The 25,301-nt window shown below is 36.5% G+C and overlaps 1 protein-coding gene across 3 annotated transcripts; it reads right to left on the reverse strand.

Moving 5' to 3' along the window:
- Window positions 1-3,506: 3,506 nt before the first annotated feature.
- Window positions 3,507-25,227, reverse strand: LOC105033215 (WD repeat-containing protein 26 homolog). Of its 3 annotated transcripts, none has more exons than XM_010907917.4 (6): window positions 24,827-25,227; window positions 22,765-22,937; window positions 21,534-22,402; window positions 19,524-19,625; window positions 6,068-6,697; window positions 3,507-3,953 (listed from the first exon to the last, which is right to left on the reverse strand). In XM_010907917.4, exons 3-6 carry the CDS (start codon window positions 22,326-22,328, stop codon window positions 3,726-3,728), a joined length of 1,755 nt encoding a protein of 584 aa, XP_010906219.1. In that variant the 5' UTR covers window positions 22,329-22,402; window positions 22,765-22,937; window positions 24,827-25,227; the 3' UTR covers window positions 3,507-3,725. The 3 variants fall into 3 exon arrangements, with proteins under 3 accessions (XP_010906219.1, XP_019702132.1, XP_010906218.1); XM_019846573.3 differs by lacking the exon at window positions 24,827-25,227 and adding an exon at window positions 23,061-23,093; XM_010907916.4 differs by lacking the exon at window positions 22,765-22,937.
- Window positions 25,228-25,301: the final 74 nt, after the last annotated feature.

Genomic DNA, 25,301 nt, shown 5'->3' on the forward strand with positions numbered 1-25,301 from the left:
TGCATCTTCCTTGGCTATCCTCCACACTACCATGGGTATAGATGTTTAGATCTAGGCACTGGTCATATCTTTATGTGTCGCAGCATAGTTTTCAATGAACACTCATTTTTCTTTGAATCTCGATCATCTACCTCAGTCGATATTTGTACACTGCTCTCTGCTCCTACAAACACTCCTACTACAACTCCATCTACCTCACCCTCCATTCTCCCGATTCCACCATTGGGACTATCTACTGCTCCATCAATGACTGCTCATCTCCCTTAGGCTGGTTTAGCATCCGATATCCCTGGTGTGTTACCGCAATCTACTACTCAGTCCTCTAAACCACCAGTGCCTCCTGATCATGCACATGTGGATAATATGCCTTCTGGTTCCTCCTTTAGGACTCATCAGATGGTCACCCGATCCTATGATGGTTCTCTTCCTCTGCCTTGATTTGTTATATTTCAACATTCAGCTGTCTTCTCTGTATCTACTGATCTACAGGAGCCCAAATCTTATGCTCAGGCTCACAAAGTCCCAAAGTGGGTTCAGGTGATGAAGGAAGAATATCGTGTACTTCTTCATAATCAGACCTAAAAACTTGTTCCACCCTCTACTACCTAAAATATTATTGGCTGCAATGGATTTATAAGATCAAGTAGAAATCTAATAGTATGATTGATCGGTTCCAAGCTCAACTGGTTGCTAAGGGTTTTAATCAGTAGAAAGGTATTGACTATAAGAAAATATTTAGCCCGATTATCAAACCGGTTACTATTCGGGCCATCTTATCCATTGCAATCTCTCTAGGGTGGCCTATTTGATAGCTTGATGTGAAGAATGCCTTCTTACATGTATACTTGACAAAGGAAGTATATATGCAGTAACCTCCAGGATTTATTAATACCTCTCGACCTGACGTTGCCTACTGGTTGCGTCGATCTCTTTATGGCCTTAAATAGGGACCACGAGCTTGGTTCCAACGTCTCAGTGGTTTTCTTCAGCATCTCGATTTTTTGCAGTTCTCAAGCAGATTCTTCTTTATTCATCTTATGTGGCTCCGACTATATGATATTTCTTCTAGTTTATGTCGATGATATTATTTTCACTGGTACTCTCGGTGCACCATTTTCATCCCTTCTTACTGCCCTTGGTCATAAAGGACTTGAGACGACTTCATTTTTTCCCTAATATTGAGACTCATTCTAGTTCCATTGGCTTACATCTCATGCAGTCCAAGTATATTCATGACATGCTCACTCGCTGTGCTATGATTGACTACAAACCACTAAGCACTCCTACCATCACTAGTTCTTGTTCAATATGATGGTATTCCGTTCGATAATCATTCTCTCTATTAGAGTATAGTTGGTAGCCTATAATATCTCACACTCACAAGACCGGACATTACTTATGTAGTCAACCAAGTTTGTCAGTTTATGCACAAGCCCAGCATGACTTATTGGATAGCTGTGAAATATATTTTCCGCTATTTGAAGGGTACTCACACATGGACTACTTATTTGCCCATGCTTTATTGGTTTTTTGCTTAGATTTTCTTATACTGATTAGGCTAGTAATCCTGATAACAGATGCTCCATTAGTGGTTTTGCTATTTTTCTTGGATCAAATATCATTTTGTGGTCCTCTAAAAAGCAGCGTACTATAACTTATTCCAGTACAAAGTCAGAATACAAAAGCTTAGCTAATGCTACTGTTGAACTCATCTAGATCTAGTCTTTTCTTCAGGAGTTAGGTCTACGGATACATCATCTTCCTATCCTGTGAGATGATAATTTGTCTACTATCTATCTTACAGCTAATCCTGTATTTCATACACAAACCAAACACATTGAAATTGACTATCATTTTGTTCGAGAGCATGTTTTTCAGAAGCAATTGACTATTTGATTCATTGAATCTGTCGACCAACTTGCAGATGGTCTCACGAAAGGACTTTCTTCATCTTGCTTTATGCTTCTTCGGTCCAAGCTCAATGTAGTTGTCTCCTCATTGTGCTTGCAAGGGGATGATAGAGATAATATTGGAGATAAATTAAGGTCATTATTGTGTAATCTGTAAATTAAGAAGTCGCAATCTATAAATTAGAAAGTCATGATTGTGTAACTAGTCATGATTGTCTGTAAATTAAAAATATTTGAATTTGTATTCGATTCATGTAATCTCTTATAACTATAATTGTACATATCACACCATTATATAATATGAACAGGCTCACACCGATAAATATAGTGAAGTTTCTATAAATTTTTTCTCTAAAAACCTCTTAGGTTACAAAGAAGAAAAAGCCGATGAATATTGGAAAAAAGAAAGTAGAGGATGAGGAGAATTCGAGGGTTGGCTAAGAAGTATGTTTAGGGAACTAGAGCGGGTAGTAGGTGGAACATGAAAAAGTTGAAGCTTAATAGGAGATGAAGGATACATTTGTCCTACAAGTAGAGTTATAATCAAATTCGAAATTCGAATAGGTTGGAATGAGAATCAGAACGTTCACATTCGTCAATACATTTGATTCATGATTGAAATCAGAATCAAAATTGAAATATAATTTGCATACTAAATAAGAGTCTAGATTAGATTTTAGAAGATTGGAACATATTTTTATTTTCTCTTAAAATTAAAATAAAAGTAAAATTTCTTCCAACCAAACAGCTGAAATAAGAATCATCTATCCCATATCCATTCTAAAGCCCAACTCTCTCCAATCAAATATATGGACCACCAGAAGTGCTAAAAGCCGTGCGTGGGGAAGGGTTCAAGGGCGTTTGAGGCTGGCTTTTTGAAACAGGTACGGCTAATATCATTTAAATGCTCCTAACATCAATTGAATTCTAAATCATCCTCTTTTATTATAACTTGACAGGCACATTTACCAGAGGTATAAACAATTGGGGGTTAATCATTTTTTTCTTAGGCATGCAAGTCGAGAAAACCCACAGCCCTTCGAGCGGTTCATTGTGAAGGGCGACAGGTGGTCACCGTCGGCTTCAACAAGAAGTTCAGCAACGAGTGCTAGATCGGTGTCATCCTCCACAAGGTCTTCTAAACTAACACCAGTTCCGTCCATTCCGATCGTGACCTCATGCTTGATGCCCTCCTCAGCACCGATGAGGATGGCAGCCGAGGTGAACAGCTATTGTTAAGATTCAACTCTTATATAGCTTAGGAAGAAAAATACCCAACATTGTAGAGAAAAACCAAAAATGCAAACAGATGTGATTCAAAGAAATATCAAAGAGAACATAATTTTGCCATTTGGAATGGCCAACTAACAACATCGGATGGTGGATAAGCTATAGGATCACAGCACATCAATATGGTAAACCAAATTTAAAATTTCTAACCCAAGAAGTTATCACTGCAATTCGATCAAATAGTCAGGCAAAACTGTAATTTTCCCAGAAGGCAAAAACATGCAAAGCTTTAGATTTAAACGCCACTAATGAGGAAACCAAGAACAAAATATCGCCTAGAAAGAAGTGTGAAGACATCACTAAATATGCACGAAACAACCAAACTGATTCGATTAGGAAAATAAATGGAGGAACTGAAAAATAGTCAAAGTACACGATTTATTGGCAGAGACAGCGGCCTTATATTTACAGGCTTTGTCTGCTATTGTATGTCAACCCCAAAGAACAAGTAAAAGAATGTACATTCAATGAAGGAATGATCAAAAGAAATTCCTTTTAAGTTCTCAATGCTCCATATTTGCATGTTCATTTGCTGTTTCCATTGCACTGGTGGACCACTCCGTTGCAATAATAACCAGAGTCCTTCCGCTTCAGGTTAACCCTGTTTAACCCCCATACACGTATTGTATGGTCATCACTAGCCGATGCCAACATATGATGATTTGTTGGGTTCCAGCTGACACAGTTGACAGCACCAGCATGCCCAGGTAATGCCCGTACGAGATCCCCACCATCCCGGTGCCATATATACACCTGTATTGCAGATATTACATCACTGGTGAGAGGGGGAAAAAAATCCTACATCAAGTGACAAGTATGGAAAAGCAACCATCTGCAATCAAAAGAAAGATGAAAAGAGCATGGAAGATGCAAGAAAATTTATTTTCAGGATCAAATTTGTGCATCTCTTTTTTTTTTTCAGACTATCAAACAAGCCTGAAACATAAACATCCCAGCACCATCAATACAATGTTTTTGATAAGTCAAAAAAAAAAAGAGGGAATAAATCAACAAAAAGCACTGGACTTGTGTTAGATTGAAATGTCTTCAATGGCCAAATATCAAATACCAGACAAAAATAAATAAGTCCCAGCATTCAACACAAGCATGTTTTTGACTCAAAACCAACAGAAGTCGGATTCTCAAACTTTTCTCTGATCATTGGCATCTTGTGCCTCCTTTATAAAAAAGAGTTGCTTCAAGTAATATGATTAGATATAGAATTCAGGGTTCGACCACTAATATAGGGTAGCAGACAACCAACTTCAAATACTCCTAATGAAATTATGGATGCGAAGAAACCACACTTGATAAGAGAAACAAGAACAAAAACATACTGCCTTCTATAAAGGAAAGATTGTCGATGTGAATTGACTCAGAATTTGCCGGCGGAGATGAACCAATAGACGAATAACTTTGAAAGGCTTAAGAACTTTTCCAGCAAAACCCAGAGTATGGAATTTCTTATGCAAATTTGCTAGGAGTTCCAAACAGGGGATTATCCCACCAAAGGCACATCTCCTATACAAAGTACTGTTCAAGATATGGAACATCCCTTAAGAATGATAACAAGTTTATAGTAGATTGCACAGCAACACCGTAATCATGGAATCATATCTGGAAGTATTTACATTAAAGAAAAAAGAGCAGCCTAGTGCAAGAGGCTCCCACCATTGCAGGATCTCGAGGGGGTCAAATATATGCAGCCTTACGCCCCAACATATAAAAAGGTTGTTTCCGTATTTCAAACCTGTGATGGCCAAATCACAATAGACCAACCTTACCATTACCGAGGCTCGACCTCCCTGGAAGTATTTAGATCTCCCAACAAAAGAAGAAATAGGAATCTTCTTATTTCCATTTTCTATGTTAGTCGTCATTTAAAAAATAACACTGGAAAACATGTCCAAACCAAAAAGTTGTTTCTTCCCCAAAAACATATCGATGAAATTTAAAGATAGAACTAATATGCAGTGGTGGGAAAGTCGTTTCAGCTACATCCTAAAGGAAAATACAGAGTTGATGAAATGGGAAGCTCGACTCCTCAACAAAGTGATGTATATATGGGACATTTGCTGAAAACAATAAGGAAAGCAAGGTTTTAAATACAGTAGGGTGAAGACTCCCAATTTTTTTCGTGGAACAACATGTCCTATGTCTGAATCCCGCCATTTGAGATGGTTGATGTCCCATCCCTTCCCAGTCCATTTCCCAACTCATCACATCCAAGATGGTGGGACGCCATGCTCTCCCGTTGAACCTTAACGGAAATTCTTTGTGGCATTTAAGAGATGGAATAAGAATGCGCATTGGTAAAGTTTGCACGAGTGGAGAAGGTGCTCCTTCGCCTGATACAAGAGGAGTGCTACAGAGCATGGAGTTAGATACAAAGGCAGTCATGGTCACAGATGCAGTCAAGGTGTATCCAAAACCTGCCATTTTAGGCATGAGAAGAGATTAACAGGTCAAATTATAGACTACCGGCAAGGCAAGGAAGAAGAATGGAACTATATAATTCTGGTATCTCCATATCCGAGTCCAAGTACTTTATCGACTATTGAGTTCAGTTTCTCGACTAAAGCTGATATCTTTATGCCTACCAAAATTCATGAAAGCATATCGGTATTTCTACTCATTGAAGCAGAAACCAATTGATAAATAACCTCTTTCAGCTCAGGCATGAGGTATCCAAGCAACAGAAACCATAATAAGCCACCTCATTTAGCTCATTGGACAAATGCAAAACAAACTCAGGGCAATGCATAAGATTGACATATCGTGGAGTTCCAACCAAACAGGCATTGATAAAGTATCAAATAGAGATTAAAGGATCAGAAGACTATATAAATGTGCCATGTATTTCATACCTGTGAATCTTCACTTCCACTTGCGACAAATGCCTGCTCAAATCCCCCAAAGCAGGACCTTATTACAAGTCGGCTACGCTTGTGACCTTTATATTTGGTTATCAGCATAGGCTCATCAACTATACTCCACAAATGGATCTCTTGGTTTATAAGATTTACCAGCAAAAACTTATCATGTTTTGAGAGTGAGAATGTAGTAATTGTCTGCTCCTCCTCAATTAGCTTCTCTCGTTTTGCTTCCCTATCAAGCAATGATATAGCAGTCTCCCTACACAAGCTTATAATCCATTTGCCATCTTTTGTGACAGCAATATCTGATGTTCTAGTTGCTCGCAGGCCCTTCCAACTTTCCAATTCTTTTCCATCCAAATCCCACAAGGAGATGTTCTGGTCTGTTACACCACAAAGCAACTGCTTTCCATCTGGGAACCAAGCGCAAGAAATAAGACCAAGACCGCTTTTTTCATATACGTGGAGGCATTCTCCTGAGATAGCATCCCAGCGCCTGACGACCTCTTCCATGCCACAGGAGAGAAGTTGGCAGTCATCAGGGCTCCAGGCAACCATTATGACAGGTTTTTCATGACCAGTTAGTGTGTGCTTCAGTGAAACTCTTCCATCTTCATGAACCTAAAATTTTGCACAACATTAACCATTAAATAAGAGACTGCACCTTTGCCTCCAAAATAGATGAGATAAAATCAAATCATTCCTTTGAGCAAAGAAAAGCTTCCTTTCTGAATAAATACTAGCTCTCTTAAAGCCTATCAGGACATGCAAGACCTTGTCACTTAAGGAAATAGTTGACATAACACAAAAATTGAATTGGATCTGGTTATAAGCAAAAGCAAGTCCAGCAGCTATGGTGTATCAAGGAAAGCCAGCTACATTATCAGATTCTGGGCAAAATGGCCAAAATTAAGTGTCCAATGGCAAAGATGATTAGATCTAAGAATCCTGGTATCCTAAATAGTTAAGAATTTACTACTAGTTTTCTTAAACCGGATGAAATCATCAAACTCAAATTGAAGTTCAATATACCAATAACCCTGTGAAATAATTCCAGTTTCACATGGAGTCAGCAGCCAAGAAAGAGAAGACGGACTGCAGACAAAGGGAGGGGGAGTGAAGGGAAGGTGTATTGCTCCCACCTCCTAAAATTTAGTGCTTTTCCCAATCACACATTACCAAGTATTTAGCAAGATATATATAGAAAGTTCTTTCACTCCTTTGATATGGGTCTTGTGATAACTAATGGTGGTTGTTGGGTACCTATAGAAAGATCTTTAATTCCTTTGATACAAAATTTAAAATCCTGATCCTATAAGTTAGAGTCATATCAAACTTACAAATCTAATGCTTTACCAACACAGCCAGATCCAAGGAGATATGCAGAAACTAATCATCTCTCATCCACAACTCCTCAATTTATCCTATTTGATCATGAACTCTTCTTCTATGATAGATGTTTATCTCTACATTGTTTAGCCTTCTTCTTTTAGAATTATAAAGATTAGATAATTTACTTTTTTTTTTTTTTTTTCCTCTTTTTCTGTCTTTTAACTATGCCGTGCTTATAAATCCTATAATCTCATGTATCATATGGCATCTTATTGGATCTATATCTATGATATTTTTTAAAAAAATGACAGTTCCTAAATCAAACAATGTTCTCTCTGGGTTCTCTTTGTCGTTGTTTATGCCAAAAATACCCTTCCACTTTTCTACAATATATAAATTACCCTATCATTAATTACAACCGATAGAAAGGAAGAAACATGGAGATATTTTGGATTGCTTTTGAAAACCCAACCTGACAAAAATAGAGAGATTTCTTCCAAATCAAATTGTATTACTGAAAGTACATCGGATAAAAATACAGAAAGATTTTGGAGTTCCTTTGGGAACCTAGTCTAATTTATGGATACATTGCTTCCAAATCAAGAATTATTTTCCAAAATATAATATTACTTTTACAAATAAACTTGCGATGATGCAGTTGAAAGTTTTGTTTTATCTTTCATGCTAACATGCATTGCACATATCCAATTTCAAGTGTTTATTAGAGCAACAAGATATTTGAATTTTTTTTAATAATGATAAAAATTAGCAAGTCCAATTCGGACGGCACATATATGATGTGTTGCATGGACACCAACTTAAGAATTAGATTCAGGCACAGCAAGAGAGAAAAGAAATACATAGATACATAGAAAATTGATTCTAACTAAAATATATATTTAAATATTTTATATGAAAATGTCAAAACATATTATTTGTTAGGTATCGATATGCATGTTTCTATCCAAAATTCCCAATCAGCTTAAGGATTTTAGAGAAAATCACCATTTGCAAAATTATTTTGGAACCCACATCCTTAACATCTCAAAAAAGAACAAAAGCTTACTTTTTTAACATTATTATAGAAGGTTGAGCTCATCATTGAAAGAGTCCAACAATCTACCAATTTCCAAAAATTGCAATTAAACTTTGATTAGTGTTACTTTTCCAAGTGTCTAATGTATTTCCATTATGATATGTATCCAACACGGATTGTGGGAGCTGGACATGAATGTCCAAGTAACACAACATATATCTAGCTTCAAGAAACCACAACATATGCTTTTATTCAGATGGCACATATCATTGTTTTTCCATTTGAGTTTCTTTAAATTTTAACTATCTTAGCACGTGTCATATTCACTATGTTCTACATGGCAAGTAGGAAACCTTTATTATTATAAAAAGGATGAAAAACATGTTTAAGTGTTATATTTGCATTATGACAACTACAATATGGTTATCTAACAATCACAGCCCACACTAGTTGTTAGCAACATGAACTCAAGAATTTAAATGATGGTCATGATTTTCATGTTACAGCAATTATATTCTTTTGTAATTATCAATGGCGGTTGTTAGAACAAGTTAATAATCTAACATTAAAAAAATAATGCATATATCATGATACTAGTCCATATTAAAATTACAACTGTTTAGGCATGTTATTTATAAAGCCCCAGAGAAGTTACTATAATCATGTTATTTCATTTATGTTTCCCCTTCTTTGTTTCTGCCTCCCTTCCCCCAATCCCCGCGCCGCCCCCCCCCCCCCCCAAACAACAACTGCCCCACCAAAAAAAAAGAAAAGAAAAGGAGAGAATAAAAAAGGAAACAAAGAAAACAATAGATAAACACACAGACATGCACCCACAAAGAATATAATTCTGGCTCCATCCATGTGTGGAGTCATGGCTCTACTATAAAGGTGTACTGACAACAGGGATAATTCAATTATGTATTATTAGCATTATATATTATTTTTAAGTTACTAAACATTCAATATTATGTCCAATGAATACATTAAGCACCAAGAGAGAATTTATACTGTGACACTGAGCAAACTCCCCAAGACGAATCATCGGTCATCTAATGTGATCATTAAAACATAACATCTCACATGGCTAGGCATGTGAGACAAAGAAGCCCAAATTATTATATCACATGCAAAATGAAAAGTTGCTGACTCAAATACCCTTTGAACAAGGAGCATGTGAGAGAAGATAGGGGGATGCCAGATCAGCATGGGTGAGAAAACATGGAGGGCCATACCCTGAAAATCTGAAGAAGAAAATGAGAAAACCCAGAATGGAATAGAATTTGGAATGATATAAGATGTACTCTTATACATCAATCTAACAAGAAGTTGAACGGCCAGAAGGACCAATTATCTATCCATGTTTTCTCCCACATGCAATGCACATGCTAAAACTTAGTATGCTTTACCATAAGTGTCATTCCAGACTGTATCGTTTCTCTCTCTTCTTTTCCTTCCCTCCCCTTCTCTCTCATCCTTTCCTCTCTTTCCTTCTCTCCCCCTCTCTACAGTGTCAGATCGGGACAAGGCCCATCGCCTTGGCAGCAGCAACAGTCGCCTTGCCAGCCCTCCGGAGGCTATTTCTCCCTCTCCCTCTTTTCCTCTCTTTCCTACTCCCTCCCCAGGTTCCTCATCGATGTCTCATTTTGAAGGCCAGAACCATCCCAGTCTACTGCCGGTACAATTCAGCATGCCCAAAATAGGATGGTTTGGGACGATTCAGCCTTCCTTGATCTTAACAAGTAGAGCTGCAAAACCAGAACATCTTGCCAATATCGTCATTTGATTACATCATAATTTTTCACAGATGATGAATCGAGACACAACATCCTTTTTAACTACTAACACCTACAATCAACTAAAACCTTCTTATCTATTATGTTCTCATAGCTTTAGATTCAATATGACATCTACTAAACCTATTGCCACTAATCTAATGGAAAAAGTATAAGGAAAAAATTTGCACCAGAACATACAGTTAAGTAGCCCCTTTCTAAGCAGATTTGGTTAAAAAAAGTCTCCCAATGTAATTAATACTTCAAGAGACATGAAACTGCAAAGCCTCAATAAACAATATTACATGACTTAATGTACTTTTATCTAGATTCCTCATCCTTTTTCTTCTCTCTTGTCTCAAGTTATGTCAGTGATTCAAATCTTAGATGCATGATTTGGCATGGTTTCCACAGGGAGAGGGTTTGTTCTGAAAGGCACACAGTAAAGATTCATGTATACCATAAAACATTGTAACTAACCTACAGGATGGCCATGGAGCACCTTTTGCTGCATAGTACCTCTCTGCTCTCTCCCTGCTCCCTTGGCAGAACCCCAGAACCCCACTTGGAATATCATGCAGCAAAATAAGAAGTCGGCTGCCCCTCCTCTCTTTTGGCAACACAAGCTTCATATTCTTGCATTTATGGAATTCAATTTGATGTAGGGAGTACAAGAATGGATGGATATATCAATAAAGAACACAGATTTCAATTTATTTCTGATGACTGATGGCTAATTAGGAAAAAAAAGGAATTGCAAGATATCTGAAAGAAGTGAGAACAGTAGAACACATTGACTCTATAGGAAGCCAGAACTTCCAAAAATTTTAGAATGAAATCATAAAGGAAATCCAAGAGAAAGGGACAAAAATAAGCAACATAAATTAGAATCTACCCAGAAAAATGGGAGGGTAGAATGCCATAATGATGTATCTTACAGCAGTTTGGTAAAGGTTATATAAGTTTGTTCCAGTGAATTGACACACAGAGAACAACAGTGGCATTAACCAAACACAATTGGTCCATTAGGCTCAAACTCTACCATTTAGGTTGTGCATATGGCAGTTTAAAGAATTCATTTGAAAACCTAGGTGGAACCACATGAAAGGGTAACGGGATATGTATTGGGCCATTGCATAACAATTACCTATGTCAGAAGAGGCAATAGGTACAACAAAGGGCTGATAGAACTTATAATGAAATTGTAATTCAATTAAGGTAAGGTGCCTTTTCCTCCATGTTCATCCAGCATGCTTGGTACAAAGTGCTTTGAGTATCGTACCCAATTACCATGGAATTTAGCCAACAAACACATCTTGTACCAAACATCGGCAAAAGCTTGCTATAAAAAAAAATAATAATAATCATAATAATAATCATAAAGAAAATATTAAGTCCTACCTTCTTGCTATTGCTCCAAGTCATGTTCATAGAAAGAAATGATTATAGGCACCTACAGCAGCTCTTACTCAAGTCCCATTCTCTTTTCCAATATACATGATATATACGAGTCTTTACATCTGACTGTACCACAAATCATGTTCAAATCTGGCAATGAAGACTATTTTTTGTTGGTACAAGACATGAAGACTATCGCACACATAAGGTGCCTTCAATCTGACTAAGCTTTGAAATATTCTTCTATATGGATCACCCATCATAGAACATTGTCACAATTTGAACGGTCATACGATAACTTCTATCTATGAATTGGAGCCTTTTAGATGACTTTAGAATACCATCTATTTGGGAATGCATTAAAACTGGACTCTACATTCAATCTTAAATAATCAAACCCAATAATATTAGTATGATTTAGATATTATGATTAGAGCTCACTAGAATCAGGCCAGCGGAGGTACAAGAAGCTGGTCTCTCGAATTTTAAATAAGAAAATACTTAAAAAGCAAGTGCAAGAACAAGTTTTTGAGGAGAGTTGGAAGCAGGTACACCATCCTAACAGAACATTCCTGCGACTAAGCATTAGATAAAATTAGTGTTGTCAAAGGCGCTCGCTTGGGTCACCTAGGCGCCCAAGAGAGGTGAGGCGAGAGCTTAGCGCCTCAAGGGGTACCAAGCAAGGCAATGTTGCCTAGGTGCTCGCCTGGCACCAGGAACTAGGCGCCAGGCATTTAAGGCACTCCAGGCCTTCTTTACTTCTCTTTTACTTATGTTTTGAAGTTACTATTCTATCCTTCATTAAAATAGTTTAGACAAATATATTGAGCGGTATTTTTTGTACAAGCAATGATATTATATTGAAAAAGGTAAAGGAAAAGCCATCAGTCAAAAGGAAGAAGATTCTAGAGAATAGAGAACAAGAAAAAAAAGGATGTCCTTTTTACTTTTCTTCAAAAAGAGAACAAGAAAGAACATCCTTTTACTTTTCTTCAAGAAGAGAAGAAGAAGGAAGGATGTCCTTTTGCTAGCAAGACAAGGAAAACAAGAAAGGGCCATCAGAACCAAAGAAAAAAGCTCTCTTTCTGCCAAAACCAGCGACCAGGTATTATTTTATTTTATTTCTTTATTATCTCTCTCCCCCCCCCCCCCCAACAAGCTTTTCTTATCCCTTCTCTTATTCTTTTCTTCTTCCCTATCTCTAGGCAGCAATGATTCCTCTCTCTTCTATTTGCTTTTTTTTTTTTGTTTTTTGATTTCTAGACAACAAAGTTGTGATTCATCCCTCTCCTTTTCTCTATATGCTGCCGGGCTGTTTTTTTTTTCTGTTTCTGTGGGCAGAAGCCAACAAATCTATGCTTCATCTCTCTCCTTATATTAATTTTTTATTGGTTTTTTAGTTTTCCTGCTCTCACTATGCTGTTGGGCTGCCCATGCTGTAATTTCTTTTTTTTCTTGTGATTCCCTGTTTTTGGTCCATACTTTGTTGCTCTATGCTGTGTTTTTTTTTTAATTCCAGAATTCAGATTACATATTCCAAAATTCATTTTTTTAGGACAAAGAGAAAAAGAATGGCGACAGAAGGGGGCCTTCAAGCAATAACAAGGATCCAGGTTGGAAATAAAATTATTTGAAAGATCCAAAGGATCCCAATTTTGTAACTTGTGTATTTTGTGATAAAACAACTAAAGGTGGAATATTTCGAGCAAAACAACATCAAGTAGAGAAGTTCAAAAATGCAGTAGCATGCAAAAAATGTCCTCCTAAAGTTAAGGAAGAATTGGAGAGTTATATGAATAACAAGAAAACAGAATAATCAGTTCATTGCCTGATTATGATGAGCTTGGAATTGGGGATGATGTTGATGAAGAAGATGAAGTACATGAACTGAATTTTAGTGGTAAAAGAGTGGATGGGAAAATTGGAATAGAAATGGGAAGTAACAAGAAGACCAAGGCTTCACAAAAAAGGGCCCTATGGATATGTTTATGATTCAAGAACCGGAGAAAGTTGTTCCAGCAAGAAAAAAAAGGCAAACTTAAGTAAACAAATATAAATGATGCATGTGACAAAAAGGCAAAAGCTCAAACAATTCAATGCATAGCCTGCTTCTTTTATCAAGCAGGAATAGCATTCAATGCTGCCCGTTTAGATAGCTTCAAGTGGATGATCGAAGCTATTGAGAGGCATGGTCCAAATTTAAAACCCCCATCCTATCATGAATTGAGAGTTCCACTACTTAAAAAGAAGTTGAGCTAGACTGAATTGTCCATTAGGAACAATATTTATGGAATCTCTTGATGCATCCTCTTTTATGAAAACTGGAGACAACATTTGAGTCACTTGATAGTTTTGTGAAGCAGATTGGAGAGAGAAATGTTGTTCAAAACTAACAATAAAAGTAACTTTATGGCAGCTGGTGAGTACCATTAGTTAAAAATTTATGATTACTTTTATATTTTGATTATTCATGTTATTTTACAGCAACATATGGTGACAATAGTATTTTTTTCCTTTGACATTATGCAAGTTATCAGAAGCAAAGAGACCATATTTGTAAAGGACTCCATGTGCAACTTGTTGTATAGATCTCATGTTGGAAGATATTAGGAAGATTCCACAAATCAAAAGGACACGAAAGAGAGCAATTTTTTTTATTGGCTTTGTTTACAACCATATTGGTACTTTGAATATGCTGAGGCAATTTACAAGCAAGAAAGAATTGGTTAGATATGGAGACTCAATTTTCAACAACTTTTCTCATATTACAAGGGGTCCACAAGCAAAAGCACAATCTTAGAAACATATTTGCATTAGATCAATGGGTGAAGAATAAATGGACTAAATATGCAAAGGGAAAAAGGACAATTGGGATTGTTTTGATGCCTTCATTTTGGAACCTTGTGGTTTCCATCCTTAAGGTTATGGGCCCTCTTGTTAGAGTTCTTTGACTTGCTGATAATGAGAAGAGGCCAACCATGGGATACATGTATGTAGCTATGGATAGAGCTAAGGAAACCATCTAAAAGGCCTTCAATGGTAATGAAGAGAAGTATAAAGACATATTTTCAATCATTGACAAAAGATGGGAATGTTAATTACATCGTCCATTGCATGCAGCAGATCACTTCTTAAACCCAAAGTTTTTTTTATAGCAATCCAACTACTGAGTTTGATGAAGAAATTACTAATACGTTGGACCAGTGTATCCAAAGATTAGTCCCACCTACAGATATGCAAGATAAAATTATGACTGAATTATCACTATATAAGAAAGGTGAGGGTCTCTTAGACATTCCTATGGCAGTAAGATCAAGAAACGCAAAAGCTCCAGGTAATAATATACTTGCTTTGTTTTAAAATCTGAATATGCTTTCTATTAGACAAGCAAGTAATTGATAATTGCTTATAACTTTGCAGCTGAGTGGTGGAGTTTATTTGAAAATTCAGCCCCAAATCTACAACAATTAGCGATCAAAATTTTGAGTTTAACTTGTAGTGCAGCTGGTTGTGAATGTAATTGGAGCGTGTTTGAGCATGTAAGTCCATTTTAAGGCTTGTATTTGCTAAGCTAAAAAAATTTCAATATCTAGTAACTAGTATAGCAAGTAGAAATATTCAAATATTAATTTTATTCTTAAACTCATGTACCAGATCCATACTAAGAAGAGAAATAGACTTGAGCATCAAAGATTGCATGATCTAGTCTATGTCAAGTACAATCTAGCTCCTAAGGGTCGTCATGATATACGAAATATCATTGACCCCATCTCTCTAAATAACATTGATGATAGTAATGAATGGTTAATTGGAGAGATGGGTGCCAACACTTCAGATGCAGAAAATGATTTGATATTTGAAGATGATAATTTGATATGGGGTGATGTAGCAAGGGCATCTGGGGTTGGAGAAAATATGAGGACTTACACCAGACAACAAGCAAGATTAAAAGCAAGTGGAAAGGCTTCAAGTTCTAGAATAGTAAATGTTGAAGAGGGAGAAGCTGATTCAAAGGAAACAAGAGGAAATTGAGGGCTATAAATCTAGTGAGGAGATGAGAATATAGATGATGATGATGATGATGATGATATAGTGGATCTTGATGAAGATTATAGCTCTTCTACTTTCACTTATGTTCTTTTCCTTCTTTTGTTTCAGGAACAAATTTCGTTAGTTTTACATTGATTGCAATGCATAGGCATATATCATGACATTTTGTTGCTAATTGTGATGCATACAACTAATTTTTGAAATGAAACTCTTGATTTAAGATCATGTTTATTATTATTATTATTAGGATGTAAAGTAGTTATTTTCTTTTAAACTAGTAGCGCTTCACTCTACTCGGATGAGTGCCTCGATCAATAAGAGATCTTGTCACTTAAGAGTGCCCAGCACTTTTGACAACACTGGACAAAATCCTAAATGTTTGAAAATTTCCATATTCTACATACATGAGATGGACTTTGCTCCTCTCAAGAGGAGTGAGTGTCTATATTATGTAAATTATGTAAATATATAGATACACATGTGCATACACACATACATACATACATAAAAATATGTTATTCCTGAACTATATGGAAAAAAAGCGATAAAAATTGAATAGTTCTAATTTTGCATATGCATTTAAAATTCAAAAGAAAAGTAATTTATTACAATGCCAGTTTAACAAATATTATTGTTATTTATAGCAGAAAGTTTTAAAATGTGTTATTGTTATGCTCAACAAATCTACAAGCACTCAATCAAAGTCTTTTTAAATTTACATAATAGATTTTGAAATCAAGGTTAATTTGGAGCATTTAAAATAAGGCTCTGTTAGCTCTATATGGATGATGTTAAGGAATTGGTTTAGAGGTGATTATTCACTTAACCAGTCAAATACAAGCAAAAGGTGATATTAAAGATAGCCAGTCAATGCTCCAAAGGTTCCTTATGGGAGGGTATGATTAATCCACAAAACTCACTCTCTTCTTTGTTTTTACCTTTTAACATTTTCCATCACTTCATACACTAACCCTCAAACTCAAACATCAACCAAACAAGTGATATTAATAAGCCATGGATAACTGAACAAGGGATGGCTACTTTGACTTAAAAGTACCTACCCGCTGGTTAGCTATTTGGCTTCCAAAAGAGCTAAGAATCCACAGCTATTCTATCTGGTATCCAAGTCTTAAAGCTGACGATATGCTCAAGTTGCTGCACAGGCATATGCTAATGCATCTGGTATATACATATATATAAAAAATTCATACACACACATGCCATAAAGATTACACTTAGAAAACTTAGAGGGCAAATACAGAACAGGTTAACTACAAAGATTTACAGAGATGAAGCAAGCATAAAAGCTAATTTAATCCAAGCCATTTTTCAGAGTAATACTCTGTGCACACTCAATGAACATTAACTTAGAAAAAATAAATATTAAAACAAATCTGAATAAATTTAGATAATGCAATGTTGTAGCCTAAGAAAGATGGAGAAAAGAGTACACACAAGAAGGAAAAAAAAAGAGCAATATAAATACCCAGAGTTTTCAAGATTTTTCATTTTAGGCAGGGAAGAAAGAGGGGAAAGAGGTAAACGGACATTTGTCATGAATGACTTGCATAGAGATGGATAAGGATGTTAGGAGGGATAAGAGGGAAGTTGGACTGGAAGTGTCTGATCTGTCATGAAATTCTGCTTGGGGTTCTTTTCCAGTTTTGGCTTTGCCTTTTCATTGTATAAATTAGGATGTCAACATTCAAACTAATGATTCTAAGAAGGGCAAACGCAACGGATACAAATAGTTCAATGCATGCTTCTTGATATCCTCTACACATTTATATACGTCAATATATATATATAGATATATATATATAGAGAGAGAGAGAGAGAGAAGTCCGTACCTATATATAACACAAGGATTAAAATTAGTGCACACACCATAATATTATGAGTGACCTTGCCATAAAGCATGAACATGGAAATACCATGAAATATTTTAAAAATTAAATAAAAGAATACACAATCACACATGCACACACAAAGATGGGGAGGGGGGAAGAAAGAGAGACTTAAATAGCTCATACAAATTTATCCCATTGTAATTGCAAAATTTAATAGAAGCAACAAAATTTTGGTTATTTTAGCTTCAGATCAAAATAAGGACATTCTACTCCAAAGGATCACCTCAATCAAGCTGACAATCTGATAGGTTGAAATGAGTAATAATAGGACTTTAGCTACTTCATGAACAACTTAGCTCAAAACTCAAAATTGTTGTAAAACTCATGCATGAAAATAATAGTGGAGAAAAAAATGTTTTCAAAAAGAATGAGCACAAGCTGATAATATACATACCCATAATTATAAATGTTTTGAGACAAAAGCCAAGCCTAATGTGATGTAGGATAAATTAGGGATGACCTACATACATGTTGAAGGTCCTAGGAATGAGTTTCAACTGGTTTGAAATAAAGTATTTTGTTCATTGTCTAGCTTTCAAGAATCAGGAAGAAGAGAGAAAAACTGGCTATTATGATCAAATAATGATTCAAATAATCTACCATAGGCAGATAGGCTTTAGGTGATGGTAAAGGATGGAAGAAAAAATATTCTAATGAATTTCTTGACCAAGGTTTGCCGTCTCGGTATTGGGCCTCATATCGGTACCAACCTGTTACTGTGTCGGTACAGGGCTGGTTCAGCATACCAAATATTGGCACAACTCGCTTTACCACATACCGGTACCAAACCAGTGTGATACAGTAAGCTCCATACCATCTGGTTTAGTATGGTATGGCAAACTTTGTCCTAAACTATACAAGAGGGCTTGTTCCTAATCCATAAGCAAAATTCAACAACCAGTGCATGCAGATTCTTTTAACAAAAGATAGATAACATATGTAAAAGAGTACAAGCCTTGGTGCAAATGTAAGGCTGCTCCATTTTGACCTGGGCATCATAAGTTTGAAATACAGAGACAGCCTCTCTGCATGTCGGGGTAAGGCTGAGTACATCTAATGCTCCCTCCACCCTACAGTGGTGGGAGCCTCGTGCATGGAACACTCTTATTTATACAATAAAATAAAAGGAAATCAAACAAGGACTTGAAATTAGATGAAACAAAGAGATAATAGATTGGAGACAAAGAATTGAGAAAAGAGGCTTATGAGGGCCCGGACCTGGACAATCAGAAATCTCTCACTCATTCAACAATTTCACATACAATGATTTTCGAAGCCAGACTAATAAGCCATTCTCTAATTTAGTATCAATTGTTTCCCAAGTAAGACTATCCTAAAACCAAGAAACTAACCTCAAAAAACTATCTTTAATGGAAAATTAAGAATCCACAATACCTTATATAAAAAGACACCTAAAAGAGCAATAAATCAAATCAGAACAACTACATCACTTACCAACCCAACATATACCTAAATTAGAAAACTATTAAACTAATCTCACTCAAATCAGGACTCCAAATCCCACTCGAAATTGTATAGAAAAACTCCAAAAATACAATAAAATACATGAGAAACTAAATTTTATTCACCAACACCATCACAGTATCAGATTTCTGCACTGCACTGTCAAAGTTCAAGAAGTTCCAGCTGAAACAAGTAATATGCCAAAGTTCAAATGAAAAATATCGACAACTTAACATTTTATCTAGCCAACTAATTAGACATCCAACTAGCTAATTTACAGGAAATTATCACGTTTACTCTCATATAGTGCTTGACAAAACCTAGCAATAGGTCATGTGTTAGCATTGGTTAAAGGCAACACATGTAACTTTCTAAATGCATGCTAAGATGCTAGAACAAGGGACAAATTTTTGTCATCAAGTTTACATAAAACTGGAAATAATTGCACAATATCAAATCAACATCCAAAACTAAAAAGTTACCTCCCATATAATAACAGATCTATCACTTGATGATGATGCTAAATATTTCCCATTATTTGAGAACTGCAAAAACCATATTTCATCGTGGTGTCCATGCAGTACCTGTTACCCACGCAAGCGACAAATTAGTAAATTAGCATACTAAAGCGTCCACACCAATGAGTGAAAAATTGAAATCAGTATAAGCAAATTAACCGTTGTTGAGGTAGAAATATCAAGTGGAAGTTCTAGCAAGGGATTCTTAACAGGGCCATGTTTTCAATGGGTTGTGTCAGGTAATAGGGAGGTTACAAAAGGTTATTCATTGCATATAGAAGATTCTTAGGTCGATCCTTCATTGCATAATACAAACTATGTAACTCATAATATAAAATTCCAACCCATCAACTTTAACCTTGGTTTCACGGCAGGCATGCTCCTGCCTATGTTACCTCAGGTAGTATACCAAAACAAATCACACAATTTTTAAAACATCAACATGAAGCAAAGAACTGATAATAAAATTTTCTCTAACTTGTAATGATACACTTTGGGCCCATAAGGCAACACAAAATTGATGAGACAAGGATTCTTGGCATCTGATATTTCAGCTCCAGTTCAATGTTCATCAGAATCTAAAAAAAAAATGGTAAGTTATTTGAGCCCAATAGCATGTATATTCACACCATAAAGAGCTCTATGTATGCTTATCAACTTTGTTCACAAGTGATGAAAACATATGGGCATGATGTGCTAAGATAAATGCACATGAAACTATGATGACCCCCTAAGCCCGCAAGAAAAAGAAAAGGAAAAAGAAAAAGACAGAAAGAACACCGACTAACAAAACACATGAAGATACAATCTGAAGGAACTTCTAATGTTATATTTTTACTCCATATTAACAGCTTTTCCATTTTCTTCACATCTCTAATATCCATTGTCCTTAAAGGATTAAAAAAAATTTCCAATAAGAAAATATGCAAATGACTATTACATTTTCAAAACCCATAACTTTTTAAAGACAACAACAAATTTGTCACCAATCTAACTGAATGGAATACAAAGCTGATGCCATGTTTTTATTTCTCTGCTCAGCTCCAGTCTCTATCATCCTCATAGCAAAATATATGAACTCTCAATAGAACGGAGAACATCAACCATAAAGAAAAGGTTCAACTCCTCTATATATCTCAAATCAACAAAATACAAGCAATTAAGTTACAACCAAGTATTCGTACGTCCATAAATGCATAATAGATTCCACTAAATTCCTCACAAGCTTGCAAGTCAATTTGCTGAAGAGCCACGCAAACATCTTACTATCTACATAACCAAAAAAAAAAAAAACAATAACGATCATCTTCTGAGTTAACCATTATTAGTAAATCTAAAAGTTTTACTCAATGCTTCCCCTCCAACTCACACATTACCTGAAAGAAGATAACTTAATCATATGACCAGATAGCACCCACCTACCCTCATGTCTCAAGATTGTACAAATAATTGGTCACAAAAGGATTTGAAAGATAAACTTCAAATTTTTTTTACCACACCGATATCATCAAACTCATTTTCACCATTCGTTTGGCGGAGGATCTGATAACAATTTCATGTTCTATCAATTCATGGTTCATTATAAATATATGAAACTTGCTTAATTAACAGGATCATTAGATGACACTTTTGAATAATATATGATAATCAACTAGCAGCAGCTTTTGAACAAAAAAATTTAAGGTGTGACTTCCCACAGTTTAGAAAAGGACTGTACATAATATAACATTTCACCTGCCCAGGAATGTGTTTTAAATCATACCTTCTACATACTTAGACTTTAAATCAACTTCAACTGTTTGCATATCGACCACAAACGGAAGTGAATGGACTATCTGCCAAATTCTATGCAGCTTCTGAAGCATGATGCTCAGACCAATTGGTCAGGAATGCAAGACAAGACAATATATAGTTTCCACATACATGCAACAACATAAGCTATGAAATAACTGACCATCACAGGAAAGTGCTAACCTGTGTTGTTTGAGAAGGTATCTGCCCCGTTCCACACTGATGATCAGTGTATAGCGACAGTGTACTATCCAACGAATTGTGGAAATAACAAGCATCACGCTGCACATTCAGAGCTTGTTCAACCAGATGCTCCAACCTCCTCTCAGGTATCATAACTGTGGGGGGGAACAACTTCTGCAATTCCTCTAGCAGCTTCATCCGTGAGTTTGCAGACTCTGTACTCATATTGGCAGATCCAAGTAAAGCAAGCTTTGAAGAAGAAACGATACAACCAGAGAGCTCGTGTACCCGCTTTCTCTTGATGCCAAGAGGAGTAATCTCACTTCTCAACATCTTTACAGCATCAATAATTCTATTCTTCCCCAGAAGTTCAAAAAATTTTTGCTCTAATATCAAAAAAGATGCAGATTTCAGAATATTCTCATCCAAGTGATCTATTTTCCGCAATGTAACCAAACTTTCATCCCAATACCCATCAAGCACTTGTTTCCTAAAAAGATTTACCGCAGATGAATGCAAGTATATTCCTGACTCGTCCTCCAAAGCTGCTCCACTTCTCTCATAACCAAGAGAATATAGAGCTTTTGTAATGATCCTAACAAATTCCACTTTCTTAATAACACCTTTAGAACCAATTATGTCTTCTTTTCCTTCTGATGCTAAGGGTCTGGCCATTAGGCCTACCAAAGAAGTGACAGGCTCTGAAAAAGATGAGTTCTTCAAGAGCCTCCCTGATTCCACTGTAGGCACTCTCACACGTTTCAGTGGTGGTTCATTGTCATCTACACCTCCCATGAAATTCTGGAATCAGCCCATATATCTCGACTACGTAAAAGATAAACTGTAAGAAAGTGGATGGTTGCTTTCAGCTGTGAACCAAAAGAAGCAAATGTGAGAAATTGCTGCATAAGATAATTAAGAAAGTTAAAGCTCACAATGTGGTAGGCAATATTTAGTCAATTTTCAAGCAGGCTATGTTGGCATATTCACAATACTTAATCACTTGAATTAGAAATCTGTAAGATGTCTATTTTTCTTAAAATAAAAACACAATCAACTCATGCGGAAACCCAGATGATCGACTTGGAAAAAATATAAAATTGAGACAATATGTCGGTAAATAATTCACAAACTAATGCACAGATAAACTCTAATATGCTAAGTTGCGGTGGGCGCCAAACAAATTAAAGCAGAGACCAAATAGTGCTACTCGCAGTCATTTATTACTTACTAAGATTTAAAAGGGGGAAGGAAAAAGGCACCCCACGTAAGGCCAGCAATAATCTTAGCTTCTAAAGTAATTCATAACAACTGCTGTCTGGCAAGCACTTTTAGTCACAATTAGCATATTGTATTTCAATCCATGTCTCATATTTGCTACCAGTTGTCAGAAAATGACAATCACTGCAAGGAGAAAATAAAGGCATGGATAAGTTAACATGTTAGAAACAGTAAAAAATCCATAGGCATGGACAAATGATCAGAAAGGATTTTCATCCTTGCACATAATTTAATAGGCAAACTCACATAGGAATAGAGAAAGAGAAGTGAATGCTGCACCTCATCCAATGAGACAAATGTTATGTACAGCAACGTTGGTTTCAAAAGACAAGATAGGAGACAAAAAGGGAGAGGAAAGAGAAGGGGTAGTAAGTAATCCTTTTCCTTAATTCATGAAAAAAAAGGATAAAATAAATGGTTGATCACAAAAGAATAACTAGATGGAAATGCTGATTATGATGAACCAAAGAACCCTTAATCCAGTTCGTTCCTTTTTTTCCTTGCATTCTTGGATATGACGGAGAATAACTCCACCAGATGGCTTGCACCAAAAAATAAAATCAATTGACAATCATCTAGAACAGGCTAAAAAGCTCCACTGCATGAAATAAACTTCCAAATGACCTACAAACACTTGCTCACACTGAAATTATGGTTATTATGGTTCATCTTGAGACAAAATGCAATCAATAAGCATATTAAATTGGTCCCAGGCAAAAAACAACTACTACTGAACTAAGAGGGTGTTTGATTGGGGAGAGTGGGGGTCTGGAATCGGAATCAGAATGGATGACTCCCATTCCAACCGTTTGGTTGGGAGGAGTCCCATTCCGATTCCGATTCGATTCCGATTTCAGGGTGGAATGGGAATGGCTCAATCTATATAGAACTCAATCCCTACTCTCCTCTATGGATTCAAATTTTCATTCCAATTTCGATTTCGATTTCGATTCCGATTCCGGTCACGAACCAAACACTTCGAAAGATTTGGCCATTCCGATTCCAAGCCATTCCGATTCTCATTCCCATTCCGATTTCGATTACGAACCAAACACCCCTTGAATACTTTCCAAAAGAACATGTACCAATCCAACCAAATAAAGAGAAACAAAAACATGTTGGGGATCACTATGTTGTCCAAATGGATACCCCATCAGAACATTCCCAAAAAAAGCATGCACAATAGCACCAAGATCATCTATATATAGTACCCTTTTGTGAGATATGATTGTCTTTACTGGCATACTTCCAATAGCAGTGCTCAAATTCAAGAAATGTAGCAACACCCAGTAGAAACAAATACAAACCCTCCCCAAAACCATTAATTTCATAAGCACACTACAAATTCCTTCTAAAGTAACACCAAAAAAAGCTAAGTGTCAACAAAGCCCGCATCAAGAACTAAGTAACCCAGCTGAATTAAAACCCCAATAGAAGTTGCGAGAAACAAGAAAATGAATCATCAATCACAACAGAACAAACTTCTGAAGGACCCTGCAGTGCTTCCCAAGACCAACATTATTGTTCCTATCGTGACAAAACGAAATCATACGAAATACATTAATTCAGTCCCGGCAAAGAACCAATTCTATTGAACTAAATATTTTCCATATCAGCATTTGTCAATGTAATTGAAACCAATGTTTTCCAAATAAAGCCCCACCGAACATGCCTAAAAGAGCAAGTAGAACACTACCAAGATTATCAGCACAAACCAATTTCTTCATGAGATATGATCGTACTCGCTAGTGTATCTCCACAGTATAGCAGTACTCTAATTCAAGAAAGGCGGTAAACCTGGCAAAAACAAACTGAAACTCCCCAAGAAAAACATCAATTTCATTATCGAACTATAAATTCTTTCCAAATCAACCACGAAAGGCAGCAATCAGCAAGAATCCAAAAAAACCCCATCAAAAACCAATCCAGCTACCTCAACCCCAAACTAATCGACGAAAACAAGAAAACCCATCAAAGAATCACAACTGTGCGACCAGTGGTCCAATCCTGACCTCCGATGTTATCCGATAAAAGGAAATTTCACGGATCCAAGACCGATCGGAACCGCCCAAATCCAAAAAGCCCCCAATTTCGGTCGATTCCGGTCGCGCCGCCTCGAATCCAAGAGAAGATTCTATGAGGCGGCGAGGGAAGACGGAGAGGCGAGGAGTCCCTAAGCCCTCTAACAGAGAAAGAGAGAGGGAGGCTTCCTCCCCGCCGAATGGCTCACGCTTTTGCCTGGAAGCAAGCAACGGAAAAGACGGGGACGGAAGTGGGAGGGGAGAAAAAAATAAAACCAGGCGCTTAAGAGAGAGAATATGACGGCCTGAGAAGGATTGGAGGGGTGGGAATAATAGTTTTAATGTGGGAAGGCATCTGGGTGCCTGAAGGCAAAAGATAGGCTTGGCGTAGGGGAAAGCTACTCCATTCTAAAAGCGGTCGGAGTTGAAGACCCGAAATCCTTTATAATCCGGAGCATTTGAATGA

The sequence above is a fragment of the Elaeis guineensis genome, chromosome 2 (genome assembly GCF_000442705.2).
Source record: "Elaeis guineensis isolate ETL-2024a chromosome 2, EG11, whole genome shotgun sequence".
Taxonomy (NCBI): Eukaryota; Viridiplantae; Streptophyta; class Magnoliopsida; order Arecales; family Arecaceae; genus Elaeis; species Elaeis guineensis.